Source organism: Patagioenas fasciata, chromosome 3, assembly GCF_037038585.1.
Source record: "Patagioenas fasciata isolate bPatFas1 chromosome 3, bPatFas1.hap1, whole genome shotgun sequence".
Classification (NCBI taxonomy): Eukaryota; Metazoa; Chordata; class Aves; order Columbiformes; family Columbidae; genus Patagioenas; species Patagioenas fasciata.
Window position 1 is genome coordinate 8018184 of NC_092522.1, and position 19755 is coordinate 8037938.

The following is a 19755-nucleotide window of genomic DNA, read 5'->3' on the forward strand; positions in this document are numbered from 1 at the left end:
TCATGGAAAGGAGAATTCATGCAATCAGTGTTTCTTGTACCTTGCAACAACGTTTAGCCATTGCTGTTCATCCTCTAGTTTTGGGAGGGAACAGACTGTGAACAGTAATAATTTGTAGGCATAACCATTTCTAATGAAAAGCTTTCATCCTAAATCTGTCAACTAAAAGGAGTGAACTCGGCTTAACTTTGTCTAAGGGCAGTTATCCTAACGTAGTGATGGTGTCATGTTTTTGACAGGTCTTCTCTAAACAACAGACAAAACACAAGATTCCCTGTTGCTACCTTTCCCACAGCATCCTCTCCACTAATTAAGACAGCAATAGAGAGAACTAATTACTAGAAGAATTACACATAGATTGCTTTTGAGTAAAAGCCACTTGTGATTTCAGGCGGATTGAAAGAATGCACCACAAACTTATTACACAGCTCATTCAATATAGTTCCTTACAGTCTGGCATATCTTCCACCGCTGTCACCACGCAGCCTCTCAAGTGAATTGCTCCCAGTGGTTCTTCTCCCTGGTGAGGACAGGAAATCAAAAAGAAATGCAACACTTCTGAAACTGTTCACAGTTAATATCTGGCTACAACTCCAGAATGGAAACAAAAGCACTGGCTGACTTAGTCTGTCAACTGGGAAACTAGGGGAACCTCAGTCTGTGTGTGATATGGAAGGTGGGGAAAAGTGGTAGGGGGAAGACCTGCAAGTAAATAGGAAATCTCTTTTGGGATTTGGAACTCAGGATCTACAGAGTATTTAGCATGTCCTGAATAGAGGTACAAGAAGAATACAAGCCTTGTGCCAAATACAAGTTTTCTTTTGATGTCACAGTGAATAGACAAAAAGATTAGAAAAATGGTAGATCTTAGAAGCAGTCTTACCAAGCAGTAAGAGCAGCTACCCTGTTTCCCCAAAAATAAGCCCTAGCATGATTTTTCAGGATTTTTGAGGATGCTCAAAATATAAGCCCTATTCAAAAAATAAGCCCTAGTTACAGTTCATTTTAAAAAGTCAATTTAAATAGTGTTCAGGCAGCTATGCCTATACACATTAAAAAGTAAGCATCTTTTGGAGCAAAAATTGTATAAGACCTTGTCTTATTTTCAGGGAAACAGGGTTTATCTTTATTTACAATTTGGCCTGTTGTGCACTTGAGGACTGTGATAGTCATAGAACGGGTGAAGATGCATTCTTGTTGGCCTGAGATTCAAAGAAGCAGCCTCTGTAAGCTGACACATCTCAGCCCTTTGGGAGGGGACGCCAGGAACAGGAAAGGCAAACTGGAAACAGGGAGGTCAGAAACTCCTCAGTGTCGATCCTCCAGTGTCTAAGCTGCCTCTGCCGAGGGGGACAGGCACAGCATGAAGCACCTGTGACCCATCACACAACAGCACTGCTCCTGCAGCAGTGCAGGGCAAAATGAAACCTGTGGGCTGAATCTACCTGAATGGCAGCTTTTTGGGGGCAGGTTTTGTTCATGGCAATGCCCCTTCCTTTCTTAGGGCTGGGTTTGGCCTGTTAAAATTACACAAGAAACGGAACTCAGCCTGACACAGAAAATACCCCAATTGTAATCTGCAACATGACTGTATTGTGTTTATTTGCACTTATGACCTACTTGATTTTAATCAAGTGAGAGCTGCATTAATTCTAATTAATCACAGATAAGAGGTGAGAACACAGTTCAGTGCTGCCTGTTCCCAACTCTGGGTGGCCCTTGCCACCCTGACTTGGCAAAGCAGGAACCATCCTCCACACTGCTCTTCCTGAGGGTGGCCAGACACAGTGAGCACAAACAGCCCCACTGTCTTGCTTGGTCTTCCCCATAACACATTCACATGAAAATACTCCACTCAGATATTGCTATGGCTTTAAAACAAACAGGGAAATAAGCCAAAGTAGACCAAATGTCTCTTACTCCAGCAGGATCATAGTAATGAAGATACGCAGGGTCGTCTCTTAAAACAAACTTTCTCACTTTCCAGTTCTTCCTCCGATGTCCCTAAGAAAATCCAAAACCAGGAATGTCATGAACTGCTTTGCCTGTAAGTGCTTACAGTCAGCTTACCCACACATGAGTGAATAGATAAATACAAAAAGCTGAATATTTTGGACAGGAAATAGTCACCAGAGCAGGATTTGAACCTGGCCTTTCTGCATCCCACCATTTCCCACAACGATTGGCCTATCACAATGGTTTCTCTCTGTTTTGTTTTGGTTTTTTTTTTTGTACAAAACAGAACAGCTTCAACATGGGAGATTCCCCTAAACACGCCTCATAGTTTGGTAGCTATGACATTCACATGAGGTCTGTGAGGACTGGGTTTAAATGCTTGACAGAAAACATGGCTGCAAAATGCCTTACAGGAAGGTACCCTGAACTATTGGCAAGAACGAGCTGAAGGTTCTTCTCCCCTGCAAAGACAACAACAGAAAAGGTTTAGCTGGCTTAAGCACTCTGGAGAGGATTCATGGCTGAGAAGCTCAAGCAGAAATAACATCACCTTCTAACACAGATGTAGATGCCTCATCTCCTGTTTTCAAGACTGAAATGATGGGTGGGGAAAATCTAGATCTGCTGAAAGCATGCTCAAGCATAAGCAGTGACACTTTCAGGCAATGATCCACAGCCCACTGAGAGTGATCAAATCCAGCCTAACACTAGTGGGAGACTGTCATGAATCACTTCCTCTCAGAATTTCAAAATATTAGTTTCTCAATGAGCTACGCCATTTGCAAAGAAGCTCTTACTAAGTAGGCAAAGGTGAATGTGACAGGGTAAAAGTCAGCAGAAAGACACACATTTAATTTCTTCCATTGCTTCTGAGTAATGTGATTGAGCAAGAGAAATACAAGTGAGCACCATCAAAAAGGTTTTAGGCTCCCAAGGGATGTTTTTACAGTGAAGGTTCAGACTTGATATTAGGAAACATTTCTTTACAGAAAGGGTGGTCAAACACTGGAACAGGCTTCCTAGAGAGGTGGTCAATGCCTCATGTCCGTCAGTGTTTAAGAGCCATTTGCCCTTCATAACATGCTTTAACCTCTGGTCAGCCCTGAAGCAGTCAGGCAGTTGGAGGAGATAATTGTTGTAGGTTCCTTCCAACTGGACTATTCTATTCATTAAAGAATCCTGGTCTTGCCTTCAGTTCACTAATATCTGTTTGCAATGGCCTCACAAAGTAAGGACCTTATCACGACATTCACCATACTGCTTAACATTTTGCTGGAAAGGAAGGTACGCTGTTATCTTCCATCTTAGAGACGGAATCAAATGTTAGTGATTGAAAGGTCTCTTTTGCTCAGGTATGCTGAGAAAACGTGTGAAAACTGGCAAGTGACTCCAGTTGTATGTCTAGAGGGACACTGGATTGGCAGCCATTTCACCCAAGTTCAGCTCTGCATCGTACCAATGACTTGTCACATCTCCTGCTTTAGCACTCTTTTCTAATTAAAACTGTCAACTGGCTTATTTCGTAATAAGAGCAATAAATGTTGCAGCATTGGGCAAATGCTCTGCCACGGTACAGCAAGCATTCTTTGTGCAAAGGCAAGGGGAACAGAGATGAAACCTGTCAAGTGTGCAGATGGCATAAGCTCATTTCTCTCTTCCCTAAAGCTTTTAGGTGTAAAAGAGTAATCTTGTATCCAAGCAACATTATCCCAGGGACAGGATGGAACATGTGCAACACTGACCTGTTTCAGCAGACATCCTTGTTTGACTATTATGCCTCTGAATTCTTCTTTCAGGACCACATCATCATCACTAGAATTTCCCTCGCAGAAAAACCCACTGTCTGGCTGCATGACCACAAGAGAAAACTCAGAAGTTACACAGCTGCTGCATCATTATGTACACATACAAATCTGGCTTCTCTTCAGCTTCCCTCCACCCCGCTTTTTGCCACCTCAAAAAAATTAACCCTTTTACTGGAAAAATCTCCTGGTGAAGTTGAGGAGCTCTCTAAGCCACCACAGAAGCATTTCAGTATGAGGTAGTACTACACCAGTGTGTCTCATGGCATCTGAAGAGAGCTGGAGCATCTGTATATATCTCAGTGCCTCCATTCTTGGCGTCACATTTCCTCCATGAATGGCAGGCTGTCTCAACACCTTAACGTCACAGGCTTTTAAATGCACAGGCAGCAGTTCATAGGAAGCAATGCTGGCACAGCCAATACAGTCCAGGCTGACCATGCCTGCACCAAACACAACCTTCCTATTCCTCCATGCTTCGCAAGGCATCTAGAATTCAGGAAGAAATGCTCCGTCTAGGCTGTGTTCTGTAACAAGAACTGGCCCTATTTTTTTTTAATTTGCAATTTTTCTCTAGCTGTGATATGTGCACTGAGCATGGGATGCTTCAGGATCCATGCGTCACATCCATTTCTTACCAGATAAATTGCGATGCTACTTACGGAAACCTTACACTGTTCAAACAATGTAAATGAAGGCAATTGTTCATACAGCTTATGGTAAACCTCTGTGTTGCCTACGTGTATGATAGCAAGTCAGACATCGACCTGCTGTGGCCTCCTCACACCACGTTGGTATTGAATCAAACTAGAAACAAGGAGAAGGGTCCCGGGTAGCCAGGAACGGCGATGGCCACAAGGCTGCCTTCACCAGCAGTGTCCCTGCTTCCACTGCTGCACAGGTAAAGTCTCCCTACCAGGGACACGTGCTAGGAAAACAAATTAATGGGAGATTGATTTTGCTGAAGTTGAGTCATTCTATGTGGTAAATGTACACAGAATTGTAATATTTAAGCATCTTACGTGACAGAAGGCCTACTTTTTTGTTAGCATAAGTTCATGAGCCAAACATCTTTAAAACAATATTTGACAGTGATTGTGATGTTGCAAGTTCTTCAAATCAATTCACAGAATATGAAGCAACAGATTGAAAAGATTGGGTAGGGTACCCGGGACATGTATTATTGGGGGATATTAAGAACTTTTGCTTCTTCACTCGTAGGTAGGGGGGAGTGTGGGGGTGCACGTACACATGCACTGAGTCTGATCTGATGGCTCTGCACACAAATTGGTTTGTAACTTGTGGCACTCTGAAAGCCCCATGATAATGAGTTACTCTCTTCCCTTCTACTGAATCATCAGGGAACTGATGGCTAAATTCTGGTCACTGGTGAAATTACCAGGAACAAAATCTAAGTTAAAAAAAGAACCCAGCTTGATCTCAGCACTCTGTACGCACTAAGAAGGGTTCCAGAAGAAAAAAATGTCCTGCCTACAAATATTAAAGTGAGCTAATTCATTCTGATTATCCTGTAAAGAACGACAATTAACAAGGATCTCTCCATTTCTGTTCAATCTTCCTCTAGGACTTAAGAAATCCAATAAGAAGCCTGAGAAAAGCAAAGCATCAGTACGTCTGAGATAATAAAAACCACCAGAATGCAGCACTCACAAAGTAATAGTAGGCATCGCTGAGATCTAAGAAGGGGGTGTCTGAGAGGCCCTCGGCAGCAGCCTTGGATGTATCCCCTGCAGGCTGCAGGTAGCCTTCACTCAAGAGGGAAGAGGCAAGCATGAGTCCTTCTTTGCGATTTCGGATGGAATTGCTGGACACCAGCCAGTCAATCACAGAGGTGCCTGGTTAAAAAGAACAGTATCAGCCACAAACTGAGACAGACACAAAGAAGCCTAAAAATATACAGGCAACAAGCCTACTCCACCTATTCATCAATTTCCTGCAAGATGTCCTTGCTAAAAATGCAGAAAGCTTATCTAGTCAGGTGCCTGGGACAGCCAGTGAGGTACAACCGATCCGACTGACAGCAGGGGCCAGTACAGCTCTTGAACACTGTACCTGAGCTGGGAGGGGATGCAGGGCTGAACTGGGAGGCCTCAGGGACAGGGACTGGGGAAGTATGAAGGACAGCCAAGCCTGAAGAAGACGGGCTTCCAGGCTATCTTACTGACACAGTGCTGTCAAAACAGGGTGACTTTCGACTACAGCACCCACAGATGTGACTTGGAGCAGGACAGGACAGGGGGTGATGGTTTCAAACTAGAAAAGGGGAGATGCAGGCTAGACATGAGGATTAAATTTTTTACAGTGAGGGTGTTGAAACACTGGCCCAGGTTGCCCAGAGAGGTGGTGGATGCCCCATCCCTGGAGACATCCCAGGCCAGGCTGGACGGTGCTCTGAGCAACCTGATCTGGTGAAGATGTCCCTGCTCATGGCAGGGGTAGCACGGGATGAGCTTTGAGGGTCCTTTCCAACCCAAACTATTCTGTGATTCTATGAATTACAATGTGACAGAATTTGTTAATAATAAAATTCAGAAAGCAATAATTCTTCTGGAATCAAGTGTTTCATGCAACTTTCTACAAAGATCTACTTCAATGTTTCTGGCACTGGTTACAATTTCTTCCTCCTCCCTTGCTTACCATGGCCATAACTGAATGCTTTTCAAGCTTCATCCCTTGAGCACCTCCTGTGTTGGTCAAGACGACATCTGCCAGGTTTTCTTCTCAAACTTCTCTGTGCTCTACAGAGCTTAGAGCTGTTTTATCTATCTTTAGCCTCCCATCCCTGTGCTCCCTTTATTGTATGGAAAACAAAGACAAGAGCTCCTTACCTGTAAAGCAGTGATTGAACACCTTTTTATCTTTTTCCAGCTTCAGCTCTTTAATTCCCTTTTCAGGATCTTTCATTGAGAGGTACAGAGCACTGTCCATAAAAATAACCACAGAAACTGTTAGCAAATAAAAAGCTTTAGCCAATTCGCACAATAATATCATTGTCATTCATGGGGTCTTCAACTTCTGCTGACATATTGTCCTGCAGAGCTATAGCATGGTTTAATCTCCTGGAAAATTGGTGTTGCAAAGCCTGAAGGCCTCACTACATGACTGTCACAGCTGTTGGAGGAGAGGGGCAAGTGCACAGATGTCTCACTACACCCCCATATTTTGAGAATGGAACAACTTGTGGTGACTGTAAGTGTGAAGAGAGCAACACCCACTGCTGAGGCACCATCACAGGGCCCCATAGCCTCCATGCCAACAGGGGAGCTCACTGCTTTGTGCTGCATTTCCCCAGAGGTCCCTGGCTGAGCAGAAAACCTGTCACTGTGACATCTCCAAAGCCTGGATGCTCTCAGAGGTCCTAAGGAACTTCAGTGACTCTGGTCTGACTTCCCTCCTCCCACCTGCTTTTTACTTGCTCAGAACTCTAATTCCCTGCAGCTCTGGAATGACAAGAAGGACAAATCTTAAATGTCACAGGCTAAGTCCTTTGGCCTGTTAATCAGGGTGATCCTCTGCTGAAGCCTATGAAGTCAGATTTAGTTGGATCTTGGCCCTGTGCAATTTTAGTGTCTTGTAAGGAGCACTGCAGTCTCATTTGTATCTTGGTATTTACTGCTTAGAGGCAAAAAATGTCCTTAATTTTTCAGAGTACTGACAAGCAGATGGCTTCCTGTGTGTGCCCTTTATCTCTTCTTCTCCCTTTGCCAGTTACAAGTTCTCTGGCAGGCACCACTCTTCCCTCACCATGCAAAAATGAGGCTAACATCAGTATTTCTCAGGAAAGCAAACAAAAGGTTTGAAATATTTTTGCAATGAATTATATACTGTATAAAAATGCCTCTCCTGGAAGAAGCACACTTTGGCCGTGTTCTCCTTTTGCACTGCAGTGTGCTCAATAATCTCCTTATCAGCAAAATCCTTTGATAAATAAGCATGTTTTGGTAACAGGTGATGTATTAAAAATGATCTTCCCTGTTCTCATCGCTAGCTCGTTTCTGCCACATTGTAGACTCTGAAAATGTTAGTCATGCAGAAAGGATTCTGAGGAAGACTAGAGAGGTAGCACGGACAGAGCAGAATGAGCTCACATATCTGTCACGCTGCCTACGGACAGAAGTAAATGAGGGAGCAGAGCTATGAGAACAAACCTCAGGTTGATTGTTTCAGGCAGTCTGATAGACTTTCTCGTGGATTTTCTGGCAAACCTTTGGCCTCCCTCTATGCAACGAATTGCCTTCTTGATATCCCGTACCCAGGCATCTCTCTCCTCTAGGTAGGCAGCTTGAAAAAAGTGATCCTGCTGCTTGGCCGCAGTGAGTTTGAAGACAAACTAGAAGATAGATGATGATATTTTTTAAAGTTACTTTAGTGTAGCCAGTTGGGCACAATTACCATAGTTACCACCACAACACACAGCCTGTCTCTGCCTAAGGGACTTTGGGAACTGCCTTAGAGCCACAATTAAACTAAAAAACGTCCTGAAGAAAACCATGAACAAGCAGTGCAGGTAACTGACTCCTTTTGTTATTTCCCTGTGAGTGATCCTGACATTATCAGCCCAGCCAAAGTGATTAGCACCGATATAGCTGCTGATTTTAATTTTTGCTGAGAAGTTCACCACAGCCGAAAGGCTGAAGTGCCCAGTCCTTGCAGGTTTACAGTGGGTGTAAATTTGTCTTAACGTTGATATAGATGTGGTTTGCCTGAAACAGGAAAAAAAACCCTGCATCATGTTGCTCAGCTACTGATTCACACAGGAAAAAAAGGTCACAGTCACACTGGAGAGCAGCTGAATACATCTGTAGCCTACCAAACCTTTAAGGGCTTGGTAGGGAGAGGATACATCCAACCCACGGCTATACCTTATGATCACTACCTATCTAAACATGCTAGCAACAGTGGAAAGACCCTATTTCCCAAAAATAAGAAAAGATCTTTTTAAGGTAGTTCTAAGCAGAAAAAAAAAAATAACACAACCTGAAAACAAAACCAAAAACAAACAAATAAACAAAAAAACACACAAAAAAACCCCACCGCAAAGTTCACACTCCTTGATCTCATTTTCAGCCAGCGATCTTTTCGTGAAAAATATGGATCTAATTACTGTGTCAAGAGGGTTTCCACTTCCTATAAAATACAGTTCCCCATAAGTGGAACTGTAATTTGTTCTGTATTAGAATAAATCAACAGGTTCTGACTCAACAGGCATCTAAAAATGATGGGTTACTCAGCAAGCAAACAGCATGGCTTTATAAGGGCAAACAGAGACTATTGTCAAAGAGTAGAAAGTGGTGAATCTACAGCAATTAACTCAAGACACTGAATGAGTTTACTGAAGCCTACGATTGTAAATTGAATGTTTTTGAACATCCCTAACGTGCATCTTCCAAATTGTTGCCAATGGGAAAAATACTGACACCCTGAAATGTTGTGGAAGTCCAGCTGACTTTCTGAAAAACAACATCTGGTGCATGTGAAAAGCAAACAGACACATCTCTGCAAATCCCAATATCCAAGAGTCACACTAACACACCAGATTAACAGAATAAAATATCAAAACATCAAAGTAAGCTTTTCCCAAAGGAAAAAAAGTCAGCATTCTCAAAGTTGAAGAGCTGAGAAGCAACGTACAGTGAAATGCTAAAGAAGAGTTTTCATTTCCAGCAGTACACAGAGGAGACTGGGAAAGCTCTTTCTCTTAACTTCAGCTTTTAGAAAGCCAGGACACTAAGCCTGACATCCAGGCTTCCTCTAAAACTGGTGAAGAGCTAGAGTCTCCAATCCTAGAAGCGACAAAGTCTCCCTCTGAAGATGTGTATCTGTTTGTGGTTTTGAGAAAATCAGAGCGTTTCTGAACTAAATACCAACATTTTAGATAGTTTAAGTTCAGACAAATGAATCTGACTACAAGCAATCATACTTCATAATGCTATTTACAGGAAAGCCATGGGGAAAACAGAAAGCCCAGTACAGCAGAATTAACATCACATTCAGCAATGACCAAACTGCAGATGGAGAACAGTGAACATCGGTGAATTCATTTTGAAATAAAATCTCAAAATATGCAGTTTCAGGCTCTTATGAACAGGCTATATCTCAGTTTAACAAATCCAAGATTGCTTCCTTTCCCCTCAATACCTGCTTTTTGCAATTGATTTATTAAACAAAGTGTGTTGGTGATGTGCCCTGAAGACTCAAGCCAGGCCCTGATGCAGATCCACAAGCTATTTAATTCAAAAAGCTGAAATGTAATCAGAGGAATATAAAAGTTTGTTCACGGTTCAATAAGGAGGCTCTGCTCCAACACCTGCTGAAGTTGTTTGGATCACTTCCACTGACTTTAACAAACTGAGAAGTCACACCTTTCAAACACTATGCAAGTCCAAGTCCACTTGTGACCTTCTAAGACAACTGGGAGTCACCATTAGGTAAACGTACAGAATTTGTAACCACCAGCCTTGTGCCCCTTCAGCATCTCCATGAGTATAAATATGCTGTCAATCATTGTTATTAAAAAAAGTACTTACCATTCTTTTACCAAAATCTTGGCATGGGCTGTTAATAGAGCTTCCTTTTAGTGGGACCATCCCTTTGGGGCTGTTGTCAGCCTTCCGTTTGTAGAACTCAATTCCGTCTTCTAAGAGTACCACCCACATTGGTTTCCACGTATTAAACATGCTGCCCTAAATCAATAAATCACCATTTATATTATGTTCAATAAATCATTCTTCACATGATATTCACTGCAGATCTGACTTTCCAAGGGCTAACATAATTATAGTGTTTCAAGGGGAACACACCACAACCACACCTATCTTACTATGCGGTTAAAAAATGTTGTCATTCTTCTGACCACCATTAATTTCCCCTTGTTTTCAGTTAGTTCCAACCACTGTCTTAAAGATTACATAGTAGCAGTATTATGAATAATCCTCCAAATTTCTGGATGCGAACTGGCTCCTTTGGACTGCCTTGTTAACCTGGGCATCCCATGCCATATTTAGGACTTGATGCTACAATAGAATCAGTTGTTGAGGCTTGGCTGTCTGATGAGAAAGCACACATCTCAGAGGATTTCTAGACATGTAAGAACAAACTGTAAGAGTAATGAAGAGCTTAAGGCTCTGAGGCTGCAAATCTCCAGCTGCTGTGGTGAGGAATCGAGGTGCTTCACTTCATCTTTTAAAGCTTTAACTTCCTATTCCTGAAACGCAGCTGTTAGATGCAAGAAGTACAGAGATAACGACAGGACTGGAACCTACATATAGTGAAACACAGCACAACTCTCAGCAGCTCGGAGAGGAATGACCTATTTCTGTGTTGAGCACAATGAGCCACTAAAATTATTTAGACACTTGCACTCCAGCTACATAGATGACATCTCTGGTCCTGCCTGCAACCAGCTTCAAAAGGGGTCATAATCCCAAATACCCAAGTGACTTACTGCCCAGGCAAATGAACATTTAGATGTGCTGAATACCAACAGTTCCTCTGAAGAGTTACCAAAGCACAATTGACATGTGTGGGTTCCAAAACAGAGGTCATCCTTCCAAAAATATTAGCTTCCAATAAAGGCGCTTTGCACTCCAAATCAAACCTTATGTTCAATTACAGGTTGGGGAGGGAAACTGTCAGCTGAGATCTTATCAAGAGCAGGACCTGCTTCCAGCCTCTGTAGCCCTCACTGGAAGCAGAAGGTGCAAAGGAGAGTCCCTGCCCTGGGGTGCTCTATGGAAACCCAGCTAAACAGGGAACTAAAAAAAGTCTCCTCTGGGTATCACATATGTGTTTGCTGCTTTCTGGTGGGTTTTTGGTCTGTAGTTTTTGTGTTTTGTTGTTTGGGGTGGTTTGTTTGTTGTTGGTTGATTGTTTTTTTAAATAAGCCCTAAGAATTTGCCATTTTCTGAGAGCCTAAACTGACCCACCGGTTGATTTTCTGCTAAGAAATCAACTAAGATGATGAGCCAAGACAAGAACTGTTGCAATTCCCTTTTGTTTGTGGGTTTACCACAGGTTACGATGCTTGTGCTCATAAACAGACAAGTCCAGTACTTCCTGAAGACCAGACTCTGACATGTTTTGCCAATGGAAGCCACCACAGAGCCGTGTTAGACTGGCAGTCCACACATTGTTCTCACCTAAGACATCTCATGAAAGACAAGCAAGCAGGATGCTGGATTTGATTTTCCTGGACTAAAAATCAAATTATCACACCTACTCCAAAGACTGCAGACACAGATAAGTGTTCCTTGAATTGCTCTCTGAAATCACTAACCACTTTGAAAACACACACAACTTCCCTTTGGTAGAACTTCTTTTTTTAACATCTGCAGCACTACAAGATCAGAAAATTAGCCGCTGCTTCTTCTCAGAAGAGGACACAAGGTCCCCCAAATATACAAACAGAGTTTTAAGCTGACCTAAATTAACTTGATCACACATTTACTGCAGGTCACACTGTCCCAGCCAAAGCACTGATCCCCAAGCACAGCCATGTTCCTCTGTTTGATGTAAATATCATGAGGAGAGAGTCAGTGGCAAATGGCCTTCACTCTCTTTAAACAGAGCAGTAGCTGCATCCATGACTCCTTTGGGAAGTAAAATCCTTGGTTTCACTTTACGGGCATAAAGGAGAGGAGAAAAAGTACATAATTAGCAGGTAAGATTAATTAGGAGCATGCTCATCCTATCTAGAAGCTCTGGCTGTGAAATTCACAGTAGCCTCACTGATAAATCAAACAGCTGGCACTGGTCTGATCTGTATCTTCTGCTCCTTTTGCCCTCCAGCTCTTCCTCTTGCACACTGCTGCTCAGAAAAAGCTCATTTCTGCAAGGACAGAGCCACCTACAAGGCTGGCTGTTCTAGAAAACTGGCACAATTTCCACTTCCCTGTTGCCATTGCAACAGCACCCAGCAGGAAACTTCAGTAGCATCTGCACGGAGAGACTTTGCGGGGACGCAGCACCCACAGGAACATGAGACTGACACTGGCACATCTGTATGAATCTCTTCCCCAGCACGACTAGCCAGGCACGTGCACAGTTTGGGATTGTCCCAGTGCCTAAGTTTCCAGCCATTCTTCCGCCATGAAGGAATACAGATTGTGAGCACTTGCTCTATATATCAGGCCATTGGAACTATAGATCTGGAATCTGCGCAGCACAAATTTGGCTCAGTCCTTCCTCAGGACAGCATTACTGCAGCTTTGCTATAATTTTATGAAGTTACTTCCTTCCAGTGTCAGTGGAAATAAGACTGAGGAGCAGTCTCTTGACAACACTGGTCCCAGATTAGAGATCCCCCCAGCCAGCTGGTTTTTATGTGTGTATAGGTGAAATTCTCATTTTGATAAGCAGAGACACCACAGGAGAGTTTCTCTCTCGTTCTGAGACTGACATTGTTCAGTTAGGTTGCTTTAAGCCAGACCACTCTCACTAAGGATTTAAATAATAGTCAAGGCCTTATCCTGTGGGCTCTACCACAAAAGACCCCAGAGGGGAGTTTGTTGTGGGCCAGCGACTGCCTTCCCAAAGAAGGGAGGTGCCTGTAGCCCCACACACTGTCTCTAGGCCAAGGTGATCCGACCTCTTTAATTTCACTATGCTTCCATGATGTTTAAGTGTGAATTAAGTGCAATAGAGTACGCTGTGGCTATTTCAAGCTGTTATCTGTTTTGCCAAGCTTCCACTAAGGGCATTAGGCTACTTAATAAAACTACGAATCTTTTGATCCAAAGGTACATCTGAGATATGTGCAAAATGCCTCGTGGAGTATTCTGGCAGGACGTAACTGCTAGCAAGTATCTCTATAATCACTAACACCACATTGTTTTACTGCTCAAGGAATCCTGCTCATTTGCCTGTTTGGAAAAAATCATCCTTTTTTAATAACTGAAATGAAAGTATGTTTCCCTACACCTCCCCAACCTGTTCAGAGTTAGCTTCCTCCTCCACTCAGTCCAAAACTGCCCACTTACCTTCTTAACCAAGTAGCCCTCCCTTATGCGCATCGGTTCTCGCTCCATGACTCAGGCGATCCTGCTCTTGGGTCTGCCAGCGCTGGCACTTAAATTCCTCTGGCAGCAAAGTCCGTGGGCTGGCGTTTTTATGGTACAGCTGTGTCACTTTCATAAGTTCCTCTGCCTGCTAATCACATGAAAACAAGCCCATTTCCTCTTACAGAATGAGAGATAGGGAAATGCAGCAGCACGTGTGTATTTATAGTTTGCTTCTGACAGAACGGGCAACAGCCTGACAAAACCCTCCACTGTATCAAATACAGCCAGCCCTGGTGGCAGTCCTGTGAAATTAAAGCATTTTAGTGCCCAACCCCAAGACATCAGGCTCACTCTGCAAATACATGAACTCTAGCAAAACAAACAGGGTGGCATAGTGTGCTGCTGTTTGGCGCATGCCAAAAGGATCTCCGAGACAGGTTTCCAACTCACTGATTCTGTCACTGCATCATTTCATCCCGTCTTTGAAGTCTTGACTCCAGACTGGGTGAGCAGTTGGGGTTTGGCAGCGAGCTGGATGGCCTTTGTTTGGTTAATGACGATGCGCCCTCTGCTGATAAAAGAAATTTGTTCATCAGACTTGATCAGGCTTTGGAGTTTGATGCTGAGGCCTCCCCAAGGAGATGCAAAAGAAGCAGCACTAATGGATTAGACCAATGTATTACACAAAGCACCACGCAATGTCACTTTCTATGAACATCTTTTACTTGTTGCAAGGCTCACCTGGCTGTATTGGGTAAAAGATAAGGCAAAACAACAATTTTCCTAAAGTTGATATATACCAGAGTTACAACCCCTCTTCCCCACACAGTAGGAAGGGGGATGGTATATGGGAGGCAATAAGGAGACTGTTGCATTGCCAAGAGCAAGGTATAACCCCACACACAAGACTCCAAACCACTTCTACAGCTGAGCCTGTTCAGATAAAGGCTGAGCCCAGAGTTATTCTATCTGTCAACCTCTGCCACTTGTAAAGATCCCCAAACAGGGACTTTCTGCAGATAGAAATTCCTGCTTTCTGTTTGACTGTCTTGGTCTTTATTCAGAAGTGTACAGAGCCTGACAAGGTCTATGATAGAGGACAGAAGGTTAGAAGAGCCCTCAGAGGCTTTATCTAGCCTTTCCTCACTGATATTTATTCGGTTGTTCTCCTACAGATGAGACTCCACCCCTTCTTTGTGATCTCTATTAGTGCTTCACTATCCAAACTATCAAATGTTTCTCCTCACTGTCTGAATTGAAATTTTTCTTTCCAGACCTTTTCAATCACCTGCTGCTTAAAAGATCCCTCCAGTCCCATCTTCAAGCAAGCACCTGTGTGTACCAGCAATCTCAGGCTATAAGCTTGGCAGTGAGTTCACCTTGTGATGTTTTTATGTATTTTTAGGTTGTTCAGAGTCTCAGTACATTGTTCCTTCACTCATGTAAATCACGCTATTGTGAGGATCTGATTGCTGTTGAAGGCCATAATTGCTGACCAAGCCAATTATCCATTAGGCAGTTTGAAAATCAAAGATTCAACACATGGTTTCCAGTTCCCTGGCTGTCGAGTGTGCTTGACATCAGCCAGCAGGTTCCAAAATTCTTAGACAGAAACTCACACATAGCTAATAAAAACTTCATGCTCTTTGGAAACCAAGCTACAAGTTTGTCACTACAAAGTAATTAAAGAGCTTTGTGTTATATTTACAGTAAAGAATCTGCCTAGCAGTCCCAGGGCCAGCAATAAATTGAAGGTGTATTCCAGGGTTGAGATGATCAAACTGAATTTCTGAGTTATATTTCTGTGAAGGCTTTCTTCATTTCCCATAAGCCTTGAAATGACGCTTGCTGGACTCTGGAGCACAGAGACTCCTCCTGTTTAATGTCCTTTTCTGTCAGTAATTCCTTTTGCTTTAAGAAGATGAATTATTTCCTTCTCTTCCCTTTCATTCCAGTGGTTCCCTTTTGGGAAAGGGTACACTTCTTTTCTCTGAATGGATAACCCAAAAACACAGGTCAGAGACAAGGACAACTCAAATTAAACACCCTTCACTGTGTGACTGGAAGCCAAACTATCCCTTTATTAGCTGCCTTGAGGTCATAATGCTACGGAGCCTGGGGTGAGCATTAAAGCCTTAGAACTGACTCACAACTGGCTCTTCCTTCTGTCTCTACCTTGCTGGCCCTCGGGCCTGAGGAAAGGAAACCTCTTCTCCAGGTAGAAGGGCTTATGGGGAACAAAGCCAAAAGAATCTGCCAGCATTTTCCTCCCTGCAGGCAGCATTTCCGCAGGTTTTCCTGCTCACCTGCTCCTGCTGGCTCAGTCTTTGTGCTGAGTCAGGATGACAGGACTCTGTGCTATAAATTGCCAATATGAAATGTCCAGGGACAGATCCTCTTCAAACAGAACAACTAAATGACCTTAGCCTAAAAAAGTGGTTTAATAGGAACAGAAAAGGATGCTGACTCCACAATTTTGCAGAAGTTCAGTTTCTCATTTACCTGCAGGAAAAGCCCTTGGAGGTGTGACATGCAATTCTAGACACAGTGGCACCAAGCCAATGACTACAGAATTTACCATTAGCTACTCAAGTAACTCAAGCATCAAAGCATAAAATTACCTCAATCCAATACTAGGTAGAAGCAATTACTTTTATAACACTTATTTTCTCTATATTGTTTCTGTTTCATCCTCAAAGCTCAGCTATTTCTTTTGCCCTTCTAACTTACATGTCTGGAATGATCCTTTCTTTTAACGCTGAGGCTCAGTTTCATGTTATCACACATCGCCACAGGAGAATCAACACTTCATCTTCCCCAGGCAGAAATGTGCTGATTAGCAAAATTATTCACATGAAGCTAAATGGTCCTTAACCATACAGTGGCCATGGCAGGTGTGAGAGACAGCCTGGACTGCTGATGTGTGTCTTCTTCATGCAGTCGCTCCTAAAGACCAGCACTGGATCCAAGAGAGAGAAAGGGCTGTATTAGTTCTAGCTCTCCATAGAGGGGAGGAAAGAGCTTTGTCTGGCAGAACGAGAAAGTAACCTGTAATATGGTAACCCGCTATAACTTGCCCTGTTCACCCCATTTCTGTCCAAAGTAGGTAAAGGTGCATGATGCTGGATTAGCAACATTTGTCACAATAGCACAATCTGCAACAGAGCTGAATATCTTCACTCAGTTTACTGACAAGTGATCTGTTCTTGTACGGGAGATCTTGTTGTGGAATTTCCTCAGAAAATGCTGGTTTTTTTCTGCTACTCCAGGGCCCACCCCTGCAAGTATTAAAAAACAAACAAAACAAAATCCAAACAAACAAACAAACCCCACCCCATTTATCTGAGCAAGGGATCTAGCTGAGAGACTAATGGGTCTTTACACTGAAAATCAGAGCCAAATCTTTGCAAATAAAATGTAATCTGCCAGGAAGACATGCAGTTTCTCAGCTATTCTGTGATTGAGAACTGGAAGCACAAGCCTCAGCACAATTCACGCCATACAGGATCACACATATGGCTATTTTTAGCAAATGAGAGATTGTGGCTTTCCATCCAATTCTCGAAAAGAAACCCCAAACCGGAACGTTTCCAAATTTAGCACTGTGTTAAGAAATAACCAGAGGGGAAAGTAGCAAAAGGCTATTATAGGCATTGTCCACATCACCTTAGAATCTAAATGTTGTGTGTTGGCCATCATAAAAGAAACATCATGTTCTGATCTCAAGGCACGTTTTATATAATAAATTATTGTGGCACTGTGCAGTAGGATTAGTGCATTAACTCTAAGTGAGAAGGCCTGCATAAATAGCAATACTGAAAGGCTTATGTAGTTAACATATTACCATCCACAGAGAGATCATATTGAGTAGATGCAGTCAAGAGACCAAATGGATTTCTCCAGAACCTTTTCCAGACAAATTAGCCCAGCATGAAGCCAGTGCCACGGCTTATCTGCATATTAGCTGTGACTTTTCATTGGATGTATCCAACCTCACCTGTGACACACTCACCTGTCCCCTCCAGTAGCTTCCAATCAGTGATACACGTGATGCAGACACAGCAGGGAAGGCCTAGGGACAGGAGAGAGGTTTGGAGGATGAAGCTGCACTGTGAGGGCTGCAGTTCCCTGGCTCTGGGAAGAAAAAGAGAGATGAGAATAGCTGAGTACACTTGCTGCAGATCACTTGAAGGAGCTTGCTGCTGCTTTGAAAAGCACTGAGGGGTTGCCAGGGTACAGGGGAGTGCCGCAATGTTCCTGTCCCAAGCAAAGGGAATGAGCTTAATGTATATTGCTGATGCCAGACAACAGGTTGGGAAGTCTCAGGTGCCAGGGGAACAAAAGCTAGATTTGAAGGACTGAAGGTTTTAAATAACAAACAAACAAAAAGGCAACCAAACAGAAAAAAAAGCAGTTTTGTAAAGACACTAAATATTCCAACCCTCACCTCTCAAATGTAGGTGTAGAGAACGACAGAATGGACACAAATTTATATTTTTGTTCCTGGAAGTAAATTACTGCTGTGGTTTAGAAGAAATTGGACCTTGACCTACGGCTATGATTATCTATTTAGCTTTGAATCTCGTAAAGGTCAGCACATTGGCTCTGTGCTCCTGCAATACCACACTGCCTCCATCTTCCTGCAGGTATTTTGCTCCCTACAGAATATCAAGCAACTAATATCAGGTAGCCATGCAGCAGCCTGTGGGCTGGGGCACATAGAAAACCCCCATGGGGACTGGAAGGGCAGGGGTTTCTCTAGCCACGGAGTAGTCCATAACATCAGGCACCTCCATGGATACGCTGAGGTCAAGCTTAGGTAGTCAGCCTGCAGGTCAGTATCAACCCACCCACAGCTAGCTGTAGCAGAGCTGGAGATCAGCACTCCTAAGCATAAGTTGGGAAGAGACTAAAGGGCCGGGGCTGAGCTAAAATAGGGCCTGGTGGGCAGAGGTGGGAGTGGAGGGCCCAGGTGAGGCTGGTCAGGGCCATTAAGGTGGGCAGCAACAAAACGAACCTCCTAGAAAGATTTGGCAAAGGCAATGCCTCCCCATGATTTACACTGATAAATAGTATCTGGTAGGATCAGATAATAAAATGCGCTAACGGCGTATGAAGTTATCAGATTGAAAAAAGAACGGCCAGGCCTACATTTAAAATTGCTTCTTCATAAATATTCTGCTTTCAGCATGTTTCACTTTCACACAGTAAAACAGTTGCTCAGCCTGTGCATCCATGATACGATGCTTTTTAGTGCTCCCTCATGCTTACCACTTCTTCCCATAGTGGTCTGGAATAAAGTCACAGCCTGCACCATGCCCACAGAAAGGTGATCATTCAGGCAGAAATAATATGGGAAAAAACCTCGTTATAGATCTGACCTCTTGTGTGTTTGGGAAACTAATTGCAATCAATGTGTTCAGCTACACACAATTTACTACATGATATGTCTGGCCTGTGAGTTGAGTAAAACTGATCCCTGGCAATGGCCATTATTCTTCACACACCACTTTAAGTGACACTATCAGATTCCCCGTGTGTAAGGCCTCTGTGATTTTGTACTGAATTACATTTAAACTTACAGAAGTGGGAATTGCTGCAAGCGAAACTTTCAAAACGCCACAAAGTGCAGCAGTTTCAGCAGAATATAACAAAAAATGAGAAGTCTCTTGTGATGAGCAAACAAGATAGGGAGATATCCACATGTGGTCTTCTTTTGTGGAATCATACTGATAGGAGAAACATATCTATATATAGCAGCTGCTTCCTCATCTGAAAACTTGTATGTACCACTTGCTCGCCTGATAACTTCCAAGATATTTTCAAGACCATTCATTGTTGATCTAGATGAGGGTCAGAGTGATTCATTTTACCTACTTCTGGTGCCTACTTTTGAGGTTCTTTAAAGTCAGCAAAGATCTTTGCAATACATCAGCTTCAGTGTATGATTCATGACAAAAAGTTGGCCCTCGGTATGA

The 19755-nt window shown here is 43.1% G+C and overlaps 1 protein-coding gene across 19 annotated transcripts in view; it reads right to left on the bottom strand.

Moving 5' to 3' along the window:
* PLEK (pleckstrin) overlaps positions 1-19755 on the bottom strand; it is a 63126-nt gene that overhangs the window by 4668 nt on the left and 38703 nt on the right. For 9 of the 19 annotated variants that reach the window (XM_071805711.1, XM_071805714.1, XM_071805713.1 and 6 more), the window contains 10 exons: positions 17790-17911; positions 16508-16736; positions 13757-13925; positions 10307-10462; positions 7928-8109; positions 6608-6699; positions 5430-5614; positions 3699-3803; positions 1921-2004; positions 451-520 (listed from right to left, as the gene is read on the bottom strand). In XM_071805711.1, the coding sequence (XP_071661812.1) occupies positions 451-520; positions 1921-2004; positions 3699-3803; positions 5430-5614; positions 6608-6699; positions 7928-8109; positions 10307-10462; positions 13757-13804 (922 nt within the window). In that variant the 5' untranslated portion in view covers positions 13805-13925; positions 16508-16736; positions 17790-17911. Of the gene's footprint in view, positions 1-450; positions 521-1920; positions 2005-3698; positions 3804-5429; positions 5615-6607; positions 6700-7927; positions 8110-10306; positions 10463-13756; positions 13926-14227; positions 14349-16507; positions 16737-16825; positions 17056-17774; positions 17912-19755 lie in introns of all 19 variants that reach the window. The other 10 variants (XM_071805710.1, XM_071805707.1, XM_065834445.2 and 7 more) reach the window with 9 other exon arrangements.